General features: G+C 60.8%; 2 protein-coding genes across 7 annotated transcripts; both read left to right on the top strand.

Annotated features, from left to right (window-relative positions):
- The first annotated feature begins 78 nt into the window (after nt 1–78).
- Nucleotides 79–6,118, top strand: MPL (MPL proto-oncogene, thrombopoietin receptor). Of its 4 annotated transcripts, XM_049807255.1 has the most exons (13): nt 396–1,427; nt 1,927–2,464; nt 2,583–2,724; nt 3,065–3,240; nt 3,456–3,721; nt 3,798–3,954; nt 4,107–4,236; nt 4,552–4,724; nt 4,830–4,972; nt 5,131–5,290; nt 5,454–5,541; nt 5,664–5,751; nt 5,846–6,118. In XM_049807255.1, exons 2-13 carry the CDS (start codon nt 2,095–2,097, stop codon nt 6,038–6,040), a joined length of 2,088 nt encoding a protein of 695 aa, XP_049663212.1. In that variant the 5' UTR covers nt 396–1,427; nt 1,927–2,094; the 3' UTR covers nt 6,041–6,118. The 4 variants fall into 4 exon arrangements, with proteins under 4 accessions (XP_049663215.1, XP_049663212.1, XP_049663211.1 ...); XM_049807258.1 differs by lacking the exons at nt 396–1,427; nt 1,927–2,464 and adding an exon at nt 79–389 and having other exon boundaries at nt 5,846–6,114; XM_049807254.1 differs by lacking the exon at nt 5,846–6,118 and having other exon boundaries at nt 3,324–3,721; nt 4,552–5,290; nt 5,664–5,752.
- Nucleotides 6,119–6,264: 146 nt separating this feature from the next.
- On the top strand, nt 6,265–12,415 carry CDC20 (cell division cycle 20). Of its 3 annotated transcripts, none has more exons than XM_049807259.1 (11): nt 6,265–6,396; nt 7,238–7,440; nt 8,030–8,175; nt 8,942–9,038; nt 9,585–9,713; nt 10,085–10,281; nt 10,610–10,704; nt 11,055–11,286; nt 11,396–11,521; nt 11,691–11,808; nt 12,152–12,415. In XM_049807259.1, exons 1-11 carry the CDS (start codon nt 6,350–6,352, stop codon nt 12,328–12,330), a joined length of 1,569 nt encoding a protein of 522 aa, XP_049663216.1. In that variant the 5' UTR covers nt 6,265–6,349; the 3' UTR covers nt 12,331–12,415. The 3 variants fall into 3 exon arrangements, with proteins under 3 accessions (XP_049663216.1, XP_049663218.1, XP_049663217.1); XM_049807261.1 differs by lacking the exon at nt 6,265–6,396 and adding an exon at nt 6,407–6,596 and having other exon boundaries at nt 6,639–7,440; XM_049807260.1 differs by lacking the exon at nt 6,265–6,396 and adding an exon at nt 6,562–6,638 and having other exon boundaries at nt 6,681–7,440.
- Nucleotides 12,416–12,836: the final 421 nt, after the last annotated feature.

Below are 12,836 nucleotides of genomic sequence, written 5' to 3'. Positions count from 1 at the left end.
CCCCAGCCTCCTGGCATGCTGGTAGCCGCAAGGGCAGGACGTGCCGCCTATCTGATAGGAGCAGTCTCTCTTGGCGCTGCGGCTGGCGGCGGAGGGGCTGTGGCACGGTGGTTTCAGGCACGGGGAAGTGCCGGCAATGGGGCGGGGGGAGCCTCCAGCCAGGCTTCCTGAGCTGCACAGCCACCACTTCCCAGATAAAGGTATTGCCTGGAGGAGCCGCAGCAGCTCCCAGGGCGCTGGGAAGGGCCCAGCACAGCACCCACGGCCCCAGCACATGGGTTGCAGGATGGCAGCCTGCCTGCATCAGGGCTGGCTGCTCTCGCTGCTCCCTGTTGTCCTGCTCAGCCTCCGTAGCCCTCCAGCAGCCCCTGAGCCGGTGACATCCCAAGGTAGGTCCTTGGGGCCATTTTCTCCCCCAAAGGATGGGCCAGAGAGGAGCTGGCATGCCAGGTGCAGGCAGCGAGCACCCCACGGCAGCCAAAATCTGCAGGGTTGGGGAGGGGGCGTCCCAGGAGGGTGTGCAGGGAGTGTTCGGGGTGGGCGATGGAGCGCCCTTCTCACCCATGGGACACCCTGGGGTGCCCAGAGCAAAGGGACGTCCCTGCTCTCTGCAGGCAGGACCTGGCAGACCCCAGGCACCCCTTTGGGATGGCAGCCTGGGGCTCCCAGTCCTGCACAGGTAACAGAGGGACTCCCTGCTCATCCAAAATTCTTGGAGTTACGGCGATGAGGGTCTGAGCAAAATTCAAGCTAATGCCTGACAGCATGGCTCTGCACCACAGGTAACGCTGTGGCACTGCCAGGCTATTCCTAATGCTCCCGCACCAGCCTTGCTGTGATCTTACTGCCCTGCTGAGCATCCTCAGCTCAGCCAGTAGCTGGCCCCAGCCTAGCTTGCTGTGCCTGGCAGAGCCACTTCCCGGCTTTCTCCTCTTTCAGGCTTCTGTACGCTTTCTTTGAGCCCCTCCTTAGTCCTTTTAACACGTTCTATAACACCATAAAAAGCATTAACTGAACAAAATCCTGTTGATCTCCTGCTCGCCTCTCCAGCCCCACCCCAGGTCTCTGGCCTCAGCAGGCTCCAGAGCACATTTTGAGTCACCCCCATAGGGGCAGTGGGAGGAAGGTCGGGGTTGGGCTCATCCTCCCTCTGCCTGCAGCTTCTGTGACGTTGCTGTGCTCTGAAGCCCACTGCTGGCTTGAGCAAGCGCGCTGCCCAAGCGTCGCTGATGTGGGCTGCAGAGCTGTGTGGCTGCTCTTCCTAGGAAATGGCCTGCACCCAGCAAAGATGCTCTGATAGCCCACAGGACCAGTGTGGCCTCCCACAGATGACATGGGTCCCTGTGCTACCAAGCTGCTGGGACATGGCCACCCCATCCCCTGTCGCTGGGAATTGGGGATGTCACAGAACCGGCATGAGGCCTGAGGTGGGGGAATGAGGTGCAAAAAGGGAAGAGCAGGTTGGCTGGGTTGTGGTCTCTTGGGAGGGAACATGGGCTGGGGGAGGAAGGCAACACAGGGCTGGGGGCTCAGGGCAAGGGAAGGGACAGGGAGAGCAGAGGGACACTGAAAAGGTAGCAAGTACATTTGGGGACTGTCACTTTTATTCTCTGCCCAGGGTGGGCTCAGCTGGCAGTGCAGGGGGTGCGTAGCAGAGAACGGATGCACTCAGTACATGGAGCAGGGCCAGGCACTGGCAGAGGGCTTGTTGTGGGGTCCTGCAGCTGGGGGGAGCCCCTGGGGAAGGAGGCACATCCCAGGAGGAGAAGGAGGAGGAGGAGGAGGAGGAGGAGGAGGAGGAGGGCTGGAGGCAGGGCAGAGGCAGTGGGGGAGAAGGGAGTGCTGGAGCAATGCTGGGGGCAGCAAGGCACCCCCTGTGCTTCACACATCTGCATCTTGGGACTGTCCACTTTTCCCCGACAACAGCAACGGACACGCATGTGCCAGCAAAGCTACTGGTGCTTGGGATGGAGATCCTGCAGGTCGTGATGCTCCAGTTCATCCCTGCATCACAGGGAGAGCGGCTTGCTAAGTGGGGCAGAGAAATCCACAGCCCCTCCACCACTCCCCAGGCTGGGGTTTCAGCATCCCCCCATGCTCAGGACCACATGCCCCTACACCAGCCCCGAGGCTCTTTCCCTCTCCCCGGGGCGCTGCTCCTCCTTATCTTGCTTCCACGCACCTTCCGGTGTGAGCAGGGCAGGGGTGCTTCCCGCCGATCGCCGGGCCCCGAGCCCCCCTCCGACCGCAGGGCTATTTTGGGATGTTTGTTTGTCCCAAAGGACCCCACGTGCTGAGGAGGGTGGGGAGCAGTGGGGCTGGCCAGCAGGGAGCTCTGCTGCCAGCCAGGACCCCCGTGCGAGCCAGCAGCCAGCATGCGTGCCGTGTCCCTTCCCACCGTGCCAAGCTGGTGGAGGGCACCTGTGGCACGTCCATGTCCGCAGCCATGCCCACGCTGCCCCAGGTGCCTACACAGACTGGCCTCAGGGGCAAGCTGGACAGTGGGCATGTGGTGGGGGTACACAGGTGGGATGGGGACAGGTTTGTGCCCAGGGGCTCCTTCATGCCCACACTCCTCCCAGACGCTGCGCTGTTGGCGGGGGTGCCCGAGGACATCCTCTGCTTCTCCCGCTCCTTTGAGGACCTCACCTGCTTCTGGGATGAAGAGGAGGAGGAGGAGGAGGCGGTGAGCGGGATGTGCCACTTCTACTACTGGTACAGCAGGTAGGAGGTGGTGGGGACAGCCCAGCATCCCCCTTGCCCGCACAGAGAGCAGCAGAGGCGGGGTGCTGCAGCTCTCCGTACCATTGCTGTGGCTCCCAGCTGCAAGGAGATAGTGGACAGCCCATGGGAGCTACACAGCAGCCACCACACACCCTGCGGCAGGGCTGGGAGCATGGCTGTCCCTCAGTCCCACAGGGATGGTGCCCTGCAGCAGATGGGGGCACAAGGAAGGAGCTGGTGACACCAAAGTCTCAGTGCCATGCCTCAGGTCCCCTCTCCTCCAGTCTGGCCCTGGGCAGGAGGCATGGGGTGCTGCAGGACCCCACTCTCCATTCCTCAGGGATGCGCCCACAGCGTGCGCAGTGTCCACATGGCGCCGTGGGGCTGGTGGGACGCGGCATGTCTGCGTCTTCCCCAGCCAGGACGTGCGGCTCTTCACCCAGCTCCACCTCTGCGTCCTGGACGCCATCACCAACCAGACCAAGTACTGGCGGGAGCTCAGCGTGGATGCAGTGGGTGAGTCCCTCCCACTGGGCAACACCCCTGTGACACCAGGACAGTCCCCAGACCTGGGTCCCCTGTCCTTCTGCTTGCTGCAGGGGCTGGCAGCACCCTGCACACCAGGCATGGATGCAGTCCTGGGGGACCGCCGGGTGTCCCGCAGCAGGACCAGGGAGTGCCCAGATGGGGGCTGCTGCAGGAGGGCAAACGCCCCGGCACGTTCCCCGCAGGTCTCATCGCCCCCCCAGCAAACATCACGGCCCGCTGGGCTGGGGCTGCAGGGCAGCTCTGCGTGTCATGGCAGCCACCACTTGCCGACTACCTGAACTTCTTCCTCTACGAGGTGCAGTGCTGCCCTGCCAGCTCCCCAGAGATGCCCTGCAGCACCATGTTGGACCCCGGTGGGCAGCACCCCAGGGACCCCTCCAGCCAGCCAGCCATGAGCACCCACGCACCCACGGCTGGCGCAGCCACAGCCTCCCCGGGAGCGGGGCAGGTACATAGAGGGGCCAGGGAGGGGCAGGGGGATTTGGGGGCTGCAGCTGCTCCCCAGCCTGGCCCCTCTCCTGCAGAGACTGGTCCAGGCCAACACCTGGGTGGTCCTTCGGGACCTGCGGCCAGGGGTGAGGTACCACATCCAGGTACGCAGCAAGCCTGACGGCACCTCCATGGACGGCGTCTGGGGGCCCTGGTCACGGGCGGTGGCTGCAGAGACACCCCGCTCCTCTGGTGAGCGGCCATCCCCACCACCGGGGTGCTGGCAGGCACCCACACCTGGGGCTACGAGGGGTGGGGGTCCTGGGGTAGATGAGGTGCAGCACCCAGGTTTTGGGGGCCAAGGCGAAGCAGCTCCCTCTCTGTCCTGGCTCTTGCCTGCCCAGGAGACATCGGGCTGAGCTGCAGCACCCCTGACCTGCAGCATGTGCGCTGTGAGTGGAGCTGGGACCCTGCAGAGCCCCGCAGCTCCCACCAGCTCTTCTACCGTCCGCCTCCAAGCAGGGCCAGCACAAGGTAAGGGGCATGGCAGGGATGCGGTGCTCGGGCAGAGAGGCAGCACATCCCAGGGACCATGGGCTCTGCTCAGTGTCCCACATCCCAACCTGTGCCCTGCCCTGCCCTATCACCATCGACCTCGCACCTCCCCACCACCACTCCAGGCCACACTGCACCTCCAACTACAGGCAGTGTTGGCTTTCCTGGGCAAGTGCAGGAGGAGTGAGGCAGCGCTGGCTGCGGGGACAGGGTGGCCCCAGGGTAGGGCTGGCAGCAGGCAAGGAGAGCAGGGCGGCCACAGTGGGGCTGACTGGTTCCCCGCTCCTCGCGCAGGGAAGACGCGTGGCAGCGGTGCGAGGAGGTGAGCGTGGGGGTGCAAGGCACCCACGCCTGCACCTTCCAGCCCAGGGCTGGCAGCGCTATCTCCATCCTGGTGAATGTCACCCGGCCCCACGCGCTGCCCACGCTCAGCTACTTTAAGGAGCCCTTCTGGCTGCACCAGGCCGGTGAGTCCCAGTACCACCGTGGCCCCTGCCCTTGCCCATGCCTGCCTGGCAGGGGATGCAGCGTCCTATGTCCCATTCCATGCAACACGTCCCCATTGCCAACAGTGCTCACAGATGCCCCGCAGCTTGTGCAGGCAACGGTGTCACAGGGCCAGCTGAGCCTGCAGTGGCTGCCACCCCTGGAGGTGCTGGCAGAGCAGCTGGACTACCAGGTCCGCTATGCCGTGGAGAAGAGCCATGACTGGAAGGTAAGCCACAGCCAGGGCTCCTCCAAGCAGCCCTGCCCACCTCCGCTGCCGACACACGGCCCACATGGGGTCAGGCAGGACGGACCCGCACCCCACTGCTTGGCCACCACGCAGCAGCCGTCGTCTCCAGCTCAGCTCAGCTCGGCTCTGCCCCGCAGGTCCTACAGGTCCCGCGGGCAGCCAGGAAAGAAGTCCTGGACCTACGGCCAGGAGCCCGCTACCATGCCCAGGTGCGGGCCCAGCCCAGCGGGCCGTGGTACCAGGGCAGCTGGAGCGCCTGGTCCAAACCTGTCGTGGTCGACGCCATGGCCGCTGCGGGTAAGGGACAGGGCAGGAGTGGAGGCTGCAGCCACATGGCCGAGGGCAGGAGACCGGGAGTGCTGGAAATGGGATGGGGAGCACCGAGCGGCAGGGCCGCGGAGGGCTCGGTGGTGGGGGCTCAGCACAGGGCTACAGTCCCAGCGTTCCTCCTCCCACGCAGGCTGGATCATCCCGAGTGTTACGGTGGTGCCGCTGCTCTTCACAGGAGTGCTCCTGGGGCTGCGGTGCACCTTCCCTTCCCTCTACAGGTAAGGGCTGTGCCTGGGGCAGGCGGGGGGGGTCCAGCACCAGGCCTGGGCACCCTGCCCCGGGGGCGTCAGGGCACCCCGGGACCGGGGTTTGCCTTCGACACCCCCTTCCCCGCACCCAGCAACGTGAAGCAGAAGCTCTGGCCCCCCGTCCCCGACCTGCACCGCACGCTGGGCAGCTTCCTCCACGAAAGCAGCAAGCACGGCCAGGTGAGGGGGCCGGGGCAGGGCCCGCCGCGGCTGAGCCCACCCGGGGGCAGCTCGAAGGGCGGCCCTCACCGCGCCCCCTCTGTGTGTCCCCAAGGCCAACACCTTCTACAAGCAGCCGCCGGAGGAGGCCGTCCTGCCCTGCCTGCTGGAGGTGCTGCCCGGCCCGCGGGGGGAGCCGGGCGCGCCGCCGCCTCCGCCGGAGCACGCCGCCGGCCGCCTGCCCGGCACCGACATCGCCAACCAGTCCTACCTGCTCATGAGCGGCTGGGAGCCGCGCGGGCCGCCCTGAGCCGCGCTCCCCGCCCCGGCATAAATGAGACGAGCAAACACCCGGTCTCCTCTCTGCTTCGCGGCGCCCCGAACCCGAACCCGGCCCCGGCCCCGAACCCGGATCCCTGGGCCCGCGGGGAAGCGGGGCGGCGCGGTCCCCGCGTGCCGGTCCCCGTCACCCACCCACCTGCCCGCAGGCGGGGAGGGGAGAGCCCCGCCCCGCCCCGCGGCCCGGCCAATCGTGGCGCGGCGGACGTTGGTCGCCGTGGCAGCGCGCGGCAGTTACGTTTGAAGCAGCCAATGGGAGGAGCGGCCGCGCGGGGTTTAAATGCTGCGGCGGCGTAGAGCGATGTGGGCTTCAACCGTGGAGTGGTGGTGAGGGGCGGCTGGGCTGTGGCGGGCGGGGAGGGCCGGCACCCTGCGGGGGGGAGCCCGGGGAGGTGGGGGCCGCGCCACCTGAGGCGAAGCGGGCCATGAGAGAGACCCTGTTGGCGAGGGGGGCCTTGGGGTGGGGGGCATGAGGCTGTGGTGGAGCGGCCTGGGGGGGCTTCTCCTGTGGCGGAGAGGGCCCTGAGGTGCAGCCGGAGGGGGTGTCCTGTGGCGGAGAGGGCCCTGAGGTGCAGCCGGAGGGGGCGTCCTGTGGCGGAGGGGGCCCTGAGGTGCAGCCGGAGGGGGTGTCCTGTGGCGGAGGGGGCCCTGAGGTGCAGCCGGAGGGGGTGTCCTGTGGCGGAGGGGGCCCTGAGGTGCAGCCGGAGGGGGTGTCCTGTGGCGGAGGGGGCCCTGAGGTGCAGCCGGAGGGGGTGTCCTGTGGCGGAGGGGGCCCTGAGGTGCAGCCGGAGGGGGTGTCCTGTGGCGGAGGGGGCCCTGAGGTGCAGCCGGAGGGGGTGTCCTGTGGCGGAGGGGGCCCTGAGGTGCAGCCGGAGGGGGTGTCCTGTGGCGGAGGGGGCCCTGAGGTGCAGCCGGAGGGGGTGTCCTGTGGCGGAGGGGGCCCTGAGGTGCAGCCGGAGGGGGTGTCCTGTGGCGGAGGGGGCCCTGAGGTGCAGCCGGAGGGGGTGTCCTGTGGCGGAGGGGGCCCTGAGGTGCAGCCGGAGGGGGTGTCCTGTGGCGGAGGGGGCCCTGAGGTGCAGCCGGAGGGGGACCCTGCGGAGCAGGGCTGCCGCTCGGCCGGCGTCCCCGCGCGGGTCCCCGCTGACACCGCCCGCTCGCCCGCCCGCAGGGCCATGGCGCAGTTCGTGTTCGAGGCGGACCTGCACGGGCTGCTGAAGCTGGACACGCCGATCCCGAACGCGCCGCCCGCGCGGTGGCAGCGCAAGGCCAAGGACAGCGGTATGCCCGGGCCCAGCCCCGCCGCCGGCTTGTCGCCCATGAAGCCGGCCAATCGCTCCCACAGCTCCAGCAAGACGCCATCCAGGACACCCGGTGAGCGGCGGCGACCTGCGGCGTAGGCTGGGTGGGGGAGCGTCGCACGGGCTGCTTGCCTGTAGCCGTGGGGCTCTGGCCTCCATGCCAGGCTGCCCTAGCCGGCTTGCTGGTCGGGCAGGAGGAGGTGGGCTACACTGCCTGGCTCCTGGGAGTCACCCACCTTCTCCTCCCCAGCATGAGGTGGGCAGAGCTCTGTGCACTGGGGCTGGGTGAACTGCTGATCCCACAGCTGAGCCTTGCTGGCACAGCTGTATGTTGGGACAAGCGTGGGTAGGACTATCTGCTGATAGCTTTATGTGCTCTGACAGTATTTTTGCATCCTCTCCTTATCTGTGAACTCTGGCGTTGTTGCACTAGACCCAAGGAGTTGTCTCCTGGCAGTCCCTAACCAGAGCTTAGTACAATTAAACAGGGGGGTATAAAAATACGAGTTAGTTGTGACTGGATGGCGTGAGCTCTCCAAGTCGTGCTTGTCTGGAACTTGTCTGGTAGGTGTGATCTAGGAGTGCTGGATTTGCTGTCTATTAAAAGCTCTAATATAAGCTGTTTGATATCTGTAAGGCAATATTTATGCATGTGAATGCAGGTAAACCTGGATCCAAAATTCAGAGCACCCCAACAAAGGCTGGGGGGGATCGCTACATTCCCAACCGCAGCACTATGCAGATGGAGATGGCCAATTTCCTCCTAACCAAAGAGAATGACCCTGCTGAGGAGTCACCTACCAAAAAGGTGAGCATGTTGCTAAGTTACAATTACTACAATGATCACTACCAAACACCTAATCCTTCTTGGCCTTTTTACAGAGAAGCAAACTGTTGGTTTTATCAAGAGGGCACATGGGGCTGACAGCCCCAGCCATCACTGCTTCCAGCTCTGGGCTTCAGGAGCCCAGGATGTTGTGGAAGCTGTAACGCCTGCTGTTGGAACAGGTACACAGCTGCTCCACAGGAACCTGAGCATAGCTGCTCTGTGGGGTTGTTTCCCTAGGTACAGGGAAGAACAGAGCCTTACACTTCTGCTTCTACTCACTCTAGCCTGTTCTGCTTCTGGTAGCAAAATTCAACTTTGGGCTAGTGAGGCTTTAAAATATAGCAGGCTACAGAGATACAAAGCTGTGAGCCTGTGCACAGTGAAACTGCTGGTGGTAGCTATTCTAGGACAATGTCTACATGGGGAGCTATTCTGGAATGTGTACACTGTGTTCTGAAATCTGTTTATGAAGCATTTGGTCCCTTGTAGCTGTGGCTTTCCCCACTGGCAATGAGACACTGAACTTGCCACTCTTCTGCATGAAAATGTGAGCAGGACAGTGTGCCAATGTCTGAAGAAAAACTACTTTGACCTGCCTGTCTGTAGCTGACTCCCACACACAGCTGTATACCTCCTGATTCTAGGAGAAGGGGGCTTAGGTACATGCTCTGCCAGCCGCAGTTTTAAGTGCGGCATGGGCTTTGTGTTTCAAATGCATCTCACTGAGGGTCGTTTCTCTCTGTAGGAGCAACAGAAAGCCTGGGCAGTGAATCTGAATGGCTTTGATATAGAAGAGGCAAAGATCCTCCGCCTCAGTGGAAAGCCACAGAATGCTCCGGAAGGTATGATACAGGGTCTGTGTAAATTGACTCAGCTGGAGAGATCTGGGCAGGGGAACAGCAACACAGAGGCCCTGTGTGCAGACACAGGAGAGGTCAACTGGCTTCTCAGAGCTCCTATGCACACTGGAGTCTCCCTCCTTAGGGTTCCTGAGGTTGAGGGGCTGTGTAACAGCTACAGTGAATTTATTTACAGAAGTTGAAATGACTGCCAGTTGCTCACTTGTACTGGAGGTGGCTAACCTTCTTGAGGTCTGCAAAAGCTTCAAACTCTCTCCTGTGCACTTCTAGCTTAACAGTCACTAAACATAACGGCATACAGAAAATCAAGTGCTTGTCAGTTAAACTTGTTCCTGTGAATTAGGGAATCGGAGCTCAGCCTGGTTCAGCAGTTCATACTGCCAGTGATGTTAGCACACTGCACTCTTCTGAGTGTATCTCTTCTCTGAGGACTTCACTTTCCCTGGAAGGGATTTCTGTTTGGGTGAGCAGTGCTCAGCTGGGACGAAACAGTAACTCAGGTTAACAAATCTGTTCCTCTGCACGCAGGCTATCAGAATAACCTGAAAGTGCTCTACAGTCAGAAAACAACACCTGGATCCAGCAGGAAGAATGGCAGATACATTCCCTCAATGCCAGACCGGATCCTGGATGCACCGGAGATCCGCAATGACTATTGTAAGTAGGCTGCAATGTTGAGTGCTGGGCATTGAGATCATTCTGCACTGAAGTGCAGCTCCTAGGACAGTGTAACTGGGCTCTTTCAGTATCTTAAGCACCCAGGCTGGCATGGCCCACTTCAGGAGTGTCCCACTTCTGGAGTGTCCCTGTGTGGCCTTAGAGGAACAGTGCTATGTATGTGACTGGGATTAAGGCTACCTGACCCCACCAGCTGGGCATGGTGACACCCAGAAGGCTGCCCCTTATCTGTGTGTGTATGTGTGTGTGCACATACCTGGTGCGAGTGGAAGATCTGCCATCAGCACTGGGGAAGGGCAGGGCTCCCCAGGTAAGCACAGTGTGACCAGCATTGCTGTTCCAAATTGTAGATCTGAATCTCATTGACTGGAGCTCTCAGAACTTCCTGGCAGTGGCTCTGGACAACTCTGTCTATCTGTGGAATCACACCTCTGGGGAGATTATCCAGCTGCTGCAGATGGAGCATCCAGATGATTATGTTTCCTCTGTGTCATGGATCAAAGAAGGAAACTACCTTGCTGTTGGCACAAGTAATGCTGAGGTCCAGGTGAGTGCAGGAGTAAAACTAGAGGTGTTGTCTAGGGATTGCTGGAGGGTCTTGGGACAAAGACTTGGCTAAGCCCAAGAAGGATACACTGTACCCTGACTTGTCTTGATTGGTGTGGTGTGGAAATGTCCATGCAAGGTGGAGTTTGGCATTGGAGTTTTCTGATGCCTGGAGTTACCTTCTGTTCTGTAGGCATGAGATACAAGTTGATCTCTTCTCCCTTACTGACAAGGTTGAATGGCAAAGCCTGTGCAGTGAGGTTCCTAGGGCAAAGCAACTGGGCTGGGTTTCCTCATCCTCTGGAGAATTTACTGCTCTGCCTTTCTAGCTATGGGACATACAGCACCAGAAACGTCTCCGAAATATGATCAGCCATTCTTCCCGTGTGGGGTCCCTCAGCTGGAACAGCTACATCCTCTCCAGGTAAAGCAGGGGGTGGGGGTAGGTGAAGGGCAGTGTACAGCTGTTGCAGATTCCTACCCTAGATGTGTGAGCAGTGCAGGTTAGGAATGGCAGAGAGGAGTTTCTGTCCTGGCTTGGGATTCTTACTCAGCTAGTTCTGCTGAGACTGTGGGGAGAAGGCCTCTCTTCTCTCTTGCCCTTTGCTGAAATTGTGAAGAGCTTCTGTGGCTACTTTGCTCACACCAACAGGCCAGAGATGCTGGTAACATGGGCTGAAACCCAGTGGCAGGTACAGCAGTCTTGCAACAGCACAAAAATGGATTTTGGTGAAAATATGTGCCATCCTGACTCTGCAAGCCTTCTCTCTGCAGTGGGGCACGGGCTGGCCACATCCACCACCATGACGTCAGAGTGGCTGAGCATCATGTGGCCACACTTGCTGGCCACACACAGGAGGTTTGTGGACTCAAGTGGTCTCTAGATGGCCGCTACCTGGCCAGCGGTGGCAATGACAACCTGGTGAACATCTGGCCATGCACCCAGGGGGACAGTGGAGACTTTGCTCCTGTACAGACCTTCAGTCAGCACCAGGGTGCTGTCAAGGTGAGTGCAGGGCTGCTGTGGGCACATGTCTGTGTGCAAGGCAGACATGCAGCACTGGCTGTGCACAGGTTGCTTCTTGCATGTCTTAGAATTAACCCCTTTCTCTCAGGCTGTGGCATGGTGTCCGTGGCAGTCAAATGTTCTAGCCACTGGAGGTGGGACTAGTGACAGACATATCCGCATCTGGAATGTGTGTTCTGGCACCTGCCTCAGTGCTGTTGATGCCCATTCCCAGGTAAGACATGAACATAGTTTGAAAATAAACACCTTCTGGCTGGACACCTATACAGAGCTGCTGGCTCCTGAGGCCCAGAAGCATGGGAAAGCAGGGGACCATGCTCATCTCTGTGTGGTGAGCATCAGCACAAGCAACTTGTCTTACCTGCATTACTGCATCTTCCCAGGTCTGTTCTATCCTGTGGTCAACAAACTACAAGGAGTTCATTTCAGGCCATGGCTTTGCACAGAATCAACTGGTTATATGGAAGTACCCAACGATGGCCAAGGTCACTGAGCTGCGAGGTAGGCTGGGCCCTTTGCCTGGGGAAGGGAGGGCTGCTAGAGGCTGAAGGCAGATGTAATCCTTGGTTTGAGCAGGCTGGTAGTCTAGCCTGGAGCATCACTGATGCAGAGTGGTGTCCAGGGGGCATGCTGCTAGAGGGAGGCACTCCTGTGGGCTGCTGAAGAAACATTATTGCTCCAAATGCATGCCTAGGGTATGAATTCATGCTGCTGCAGTGGGGTGTGGGGACAGCTGTGCAAGCTGGTGGGGCTCATGGGGTGTACAGGAGTAAATGTGACCATTATGGTAGACCCAGAGGGACCAGGGCACGTGACCAGCCCTGACTGCACACCTCTTCCTCAGGTCACACTGCCAGAGTCTTGAACCTTACTATGAGCCCTGATGGTGCAACAGTGGCCTCTGCAGCTGCTGATGAAACGCTGCGGCTCTGGCGCTGTTTTGAAATGGACCCCATAAAGAAAAAGGAGAAAGAGAAGGCAAACAGTGCCAAAAGCAGCATCATTCACCAGGGCATCCGATGAGTGCACAGGGTTGTTGTGGGGAGTGGGAAATTTTGGCTTACACACTGTACAGTATTTTAAATGTTAATAAACTGCTTTAACTTTACTTTTTTTCTTTATGGAGTCTGATGGAAGGCCATGGCTCACAGACCCAAGCCCCTCCTCCCTAAGGGTTGAGATCTGGGCAACCAGATCCAGGTCCAGTTGGCAGGCAGCCTGAGCCTAGCACAGCTCTGAAGTCCTGGGAGAAGGAGGATGCTGTACAATGGCTGTACTTGTATATCTGTCCCAGTGAAGGCAATGCAGGTGTGTCATCTGCCTCACCACTGGTGGAAGCTGTAGCCTTGGTGACTTCCTAGCCTGCCATCCCTGACTGGAGTGTGTCAAAACTGACACTTACTGGGCCTCCAGCCCTGTGACAGGCCTAGAAGGAAGAACCCCTGACTTGCTTCAGCTTCCACAGAGTAGTGAACCAGCTCTGAACTGGCCCCTGCCTAAGGCAGGGCCCTCTGCCCAGCTGCTGCCTG

Source organism: Accipiter gentilis, chromosome 8 (assembly GCF_929443795.1).
Source record: "Accipiter gentilis chromosome 8, bAccGen1.1, whole genome shotgun sequence".
In the NCBI taxonomy this organism is placed as follows: Eukaryota; Metazoa; Chordata; class Aves; order Accipitriformes; family Accipitridae; genus Astur; species Astur gentilis.
Note: the sequence above shows the minus strand (reverse complement) of the source record. Positions and strands in the feature narration are given on the sequence as shown.

What these genes read in the sequence shown, in the direction of transcription:
- MPL (XM_049807254.1), top strand. Translation starts at nt 2,095, where the DNA reads ATGCTCAGGACCACATGCCCCTACACCAGCCCCGAGGCTCTTTCCCTC. An exon ending in AGAGACACCCCGCTCCTCTG is followed by an intron (nt 3,955 to 4,106) that starts GTGAGCGGCCAT and finishes TTGCCTGCCCAG; the next exon opens with GAGACATCGGGCTGAGCTGC. An exon ending in CGACGCCATGGCCGCTGCGG is followed by an intron (nt 5,291 to 5,453) that starts GTAAGGGACAGG and finishes CCTCCCACGCAG; the next exon opens with GCTGGATCATCCCGAGTGTT.
- CDC20 (XM_049807259.1), top strand. Translation starts at nt 6,350, where the DNA reads ATGCTGCGGCGGCGTAGAGCGATGTGGGCTTCAACCGTGGAGTGGTG. An exon ending in GCCACAGAATGCTCCGGAAG is followed by an intron (nt 9,039 to 9,584) that starts GTATGATACAGG and finishes CTCTGCACGCAG; the next exon opens with GCTATCAGAATAACCTGAAA. An exon ending in CAAGTAATGCTGAGGTCCAG is followed by an intron (nt 10,282 to 10,609) that starts GTGAGTGCAGGA and finishes CTGCCTTTCTAG; the next exon opens with CTATGGGACATACAGCACCA.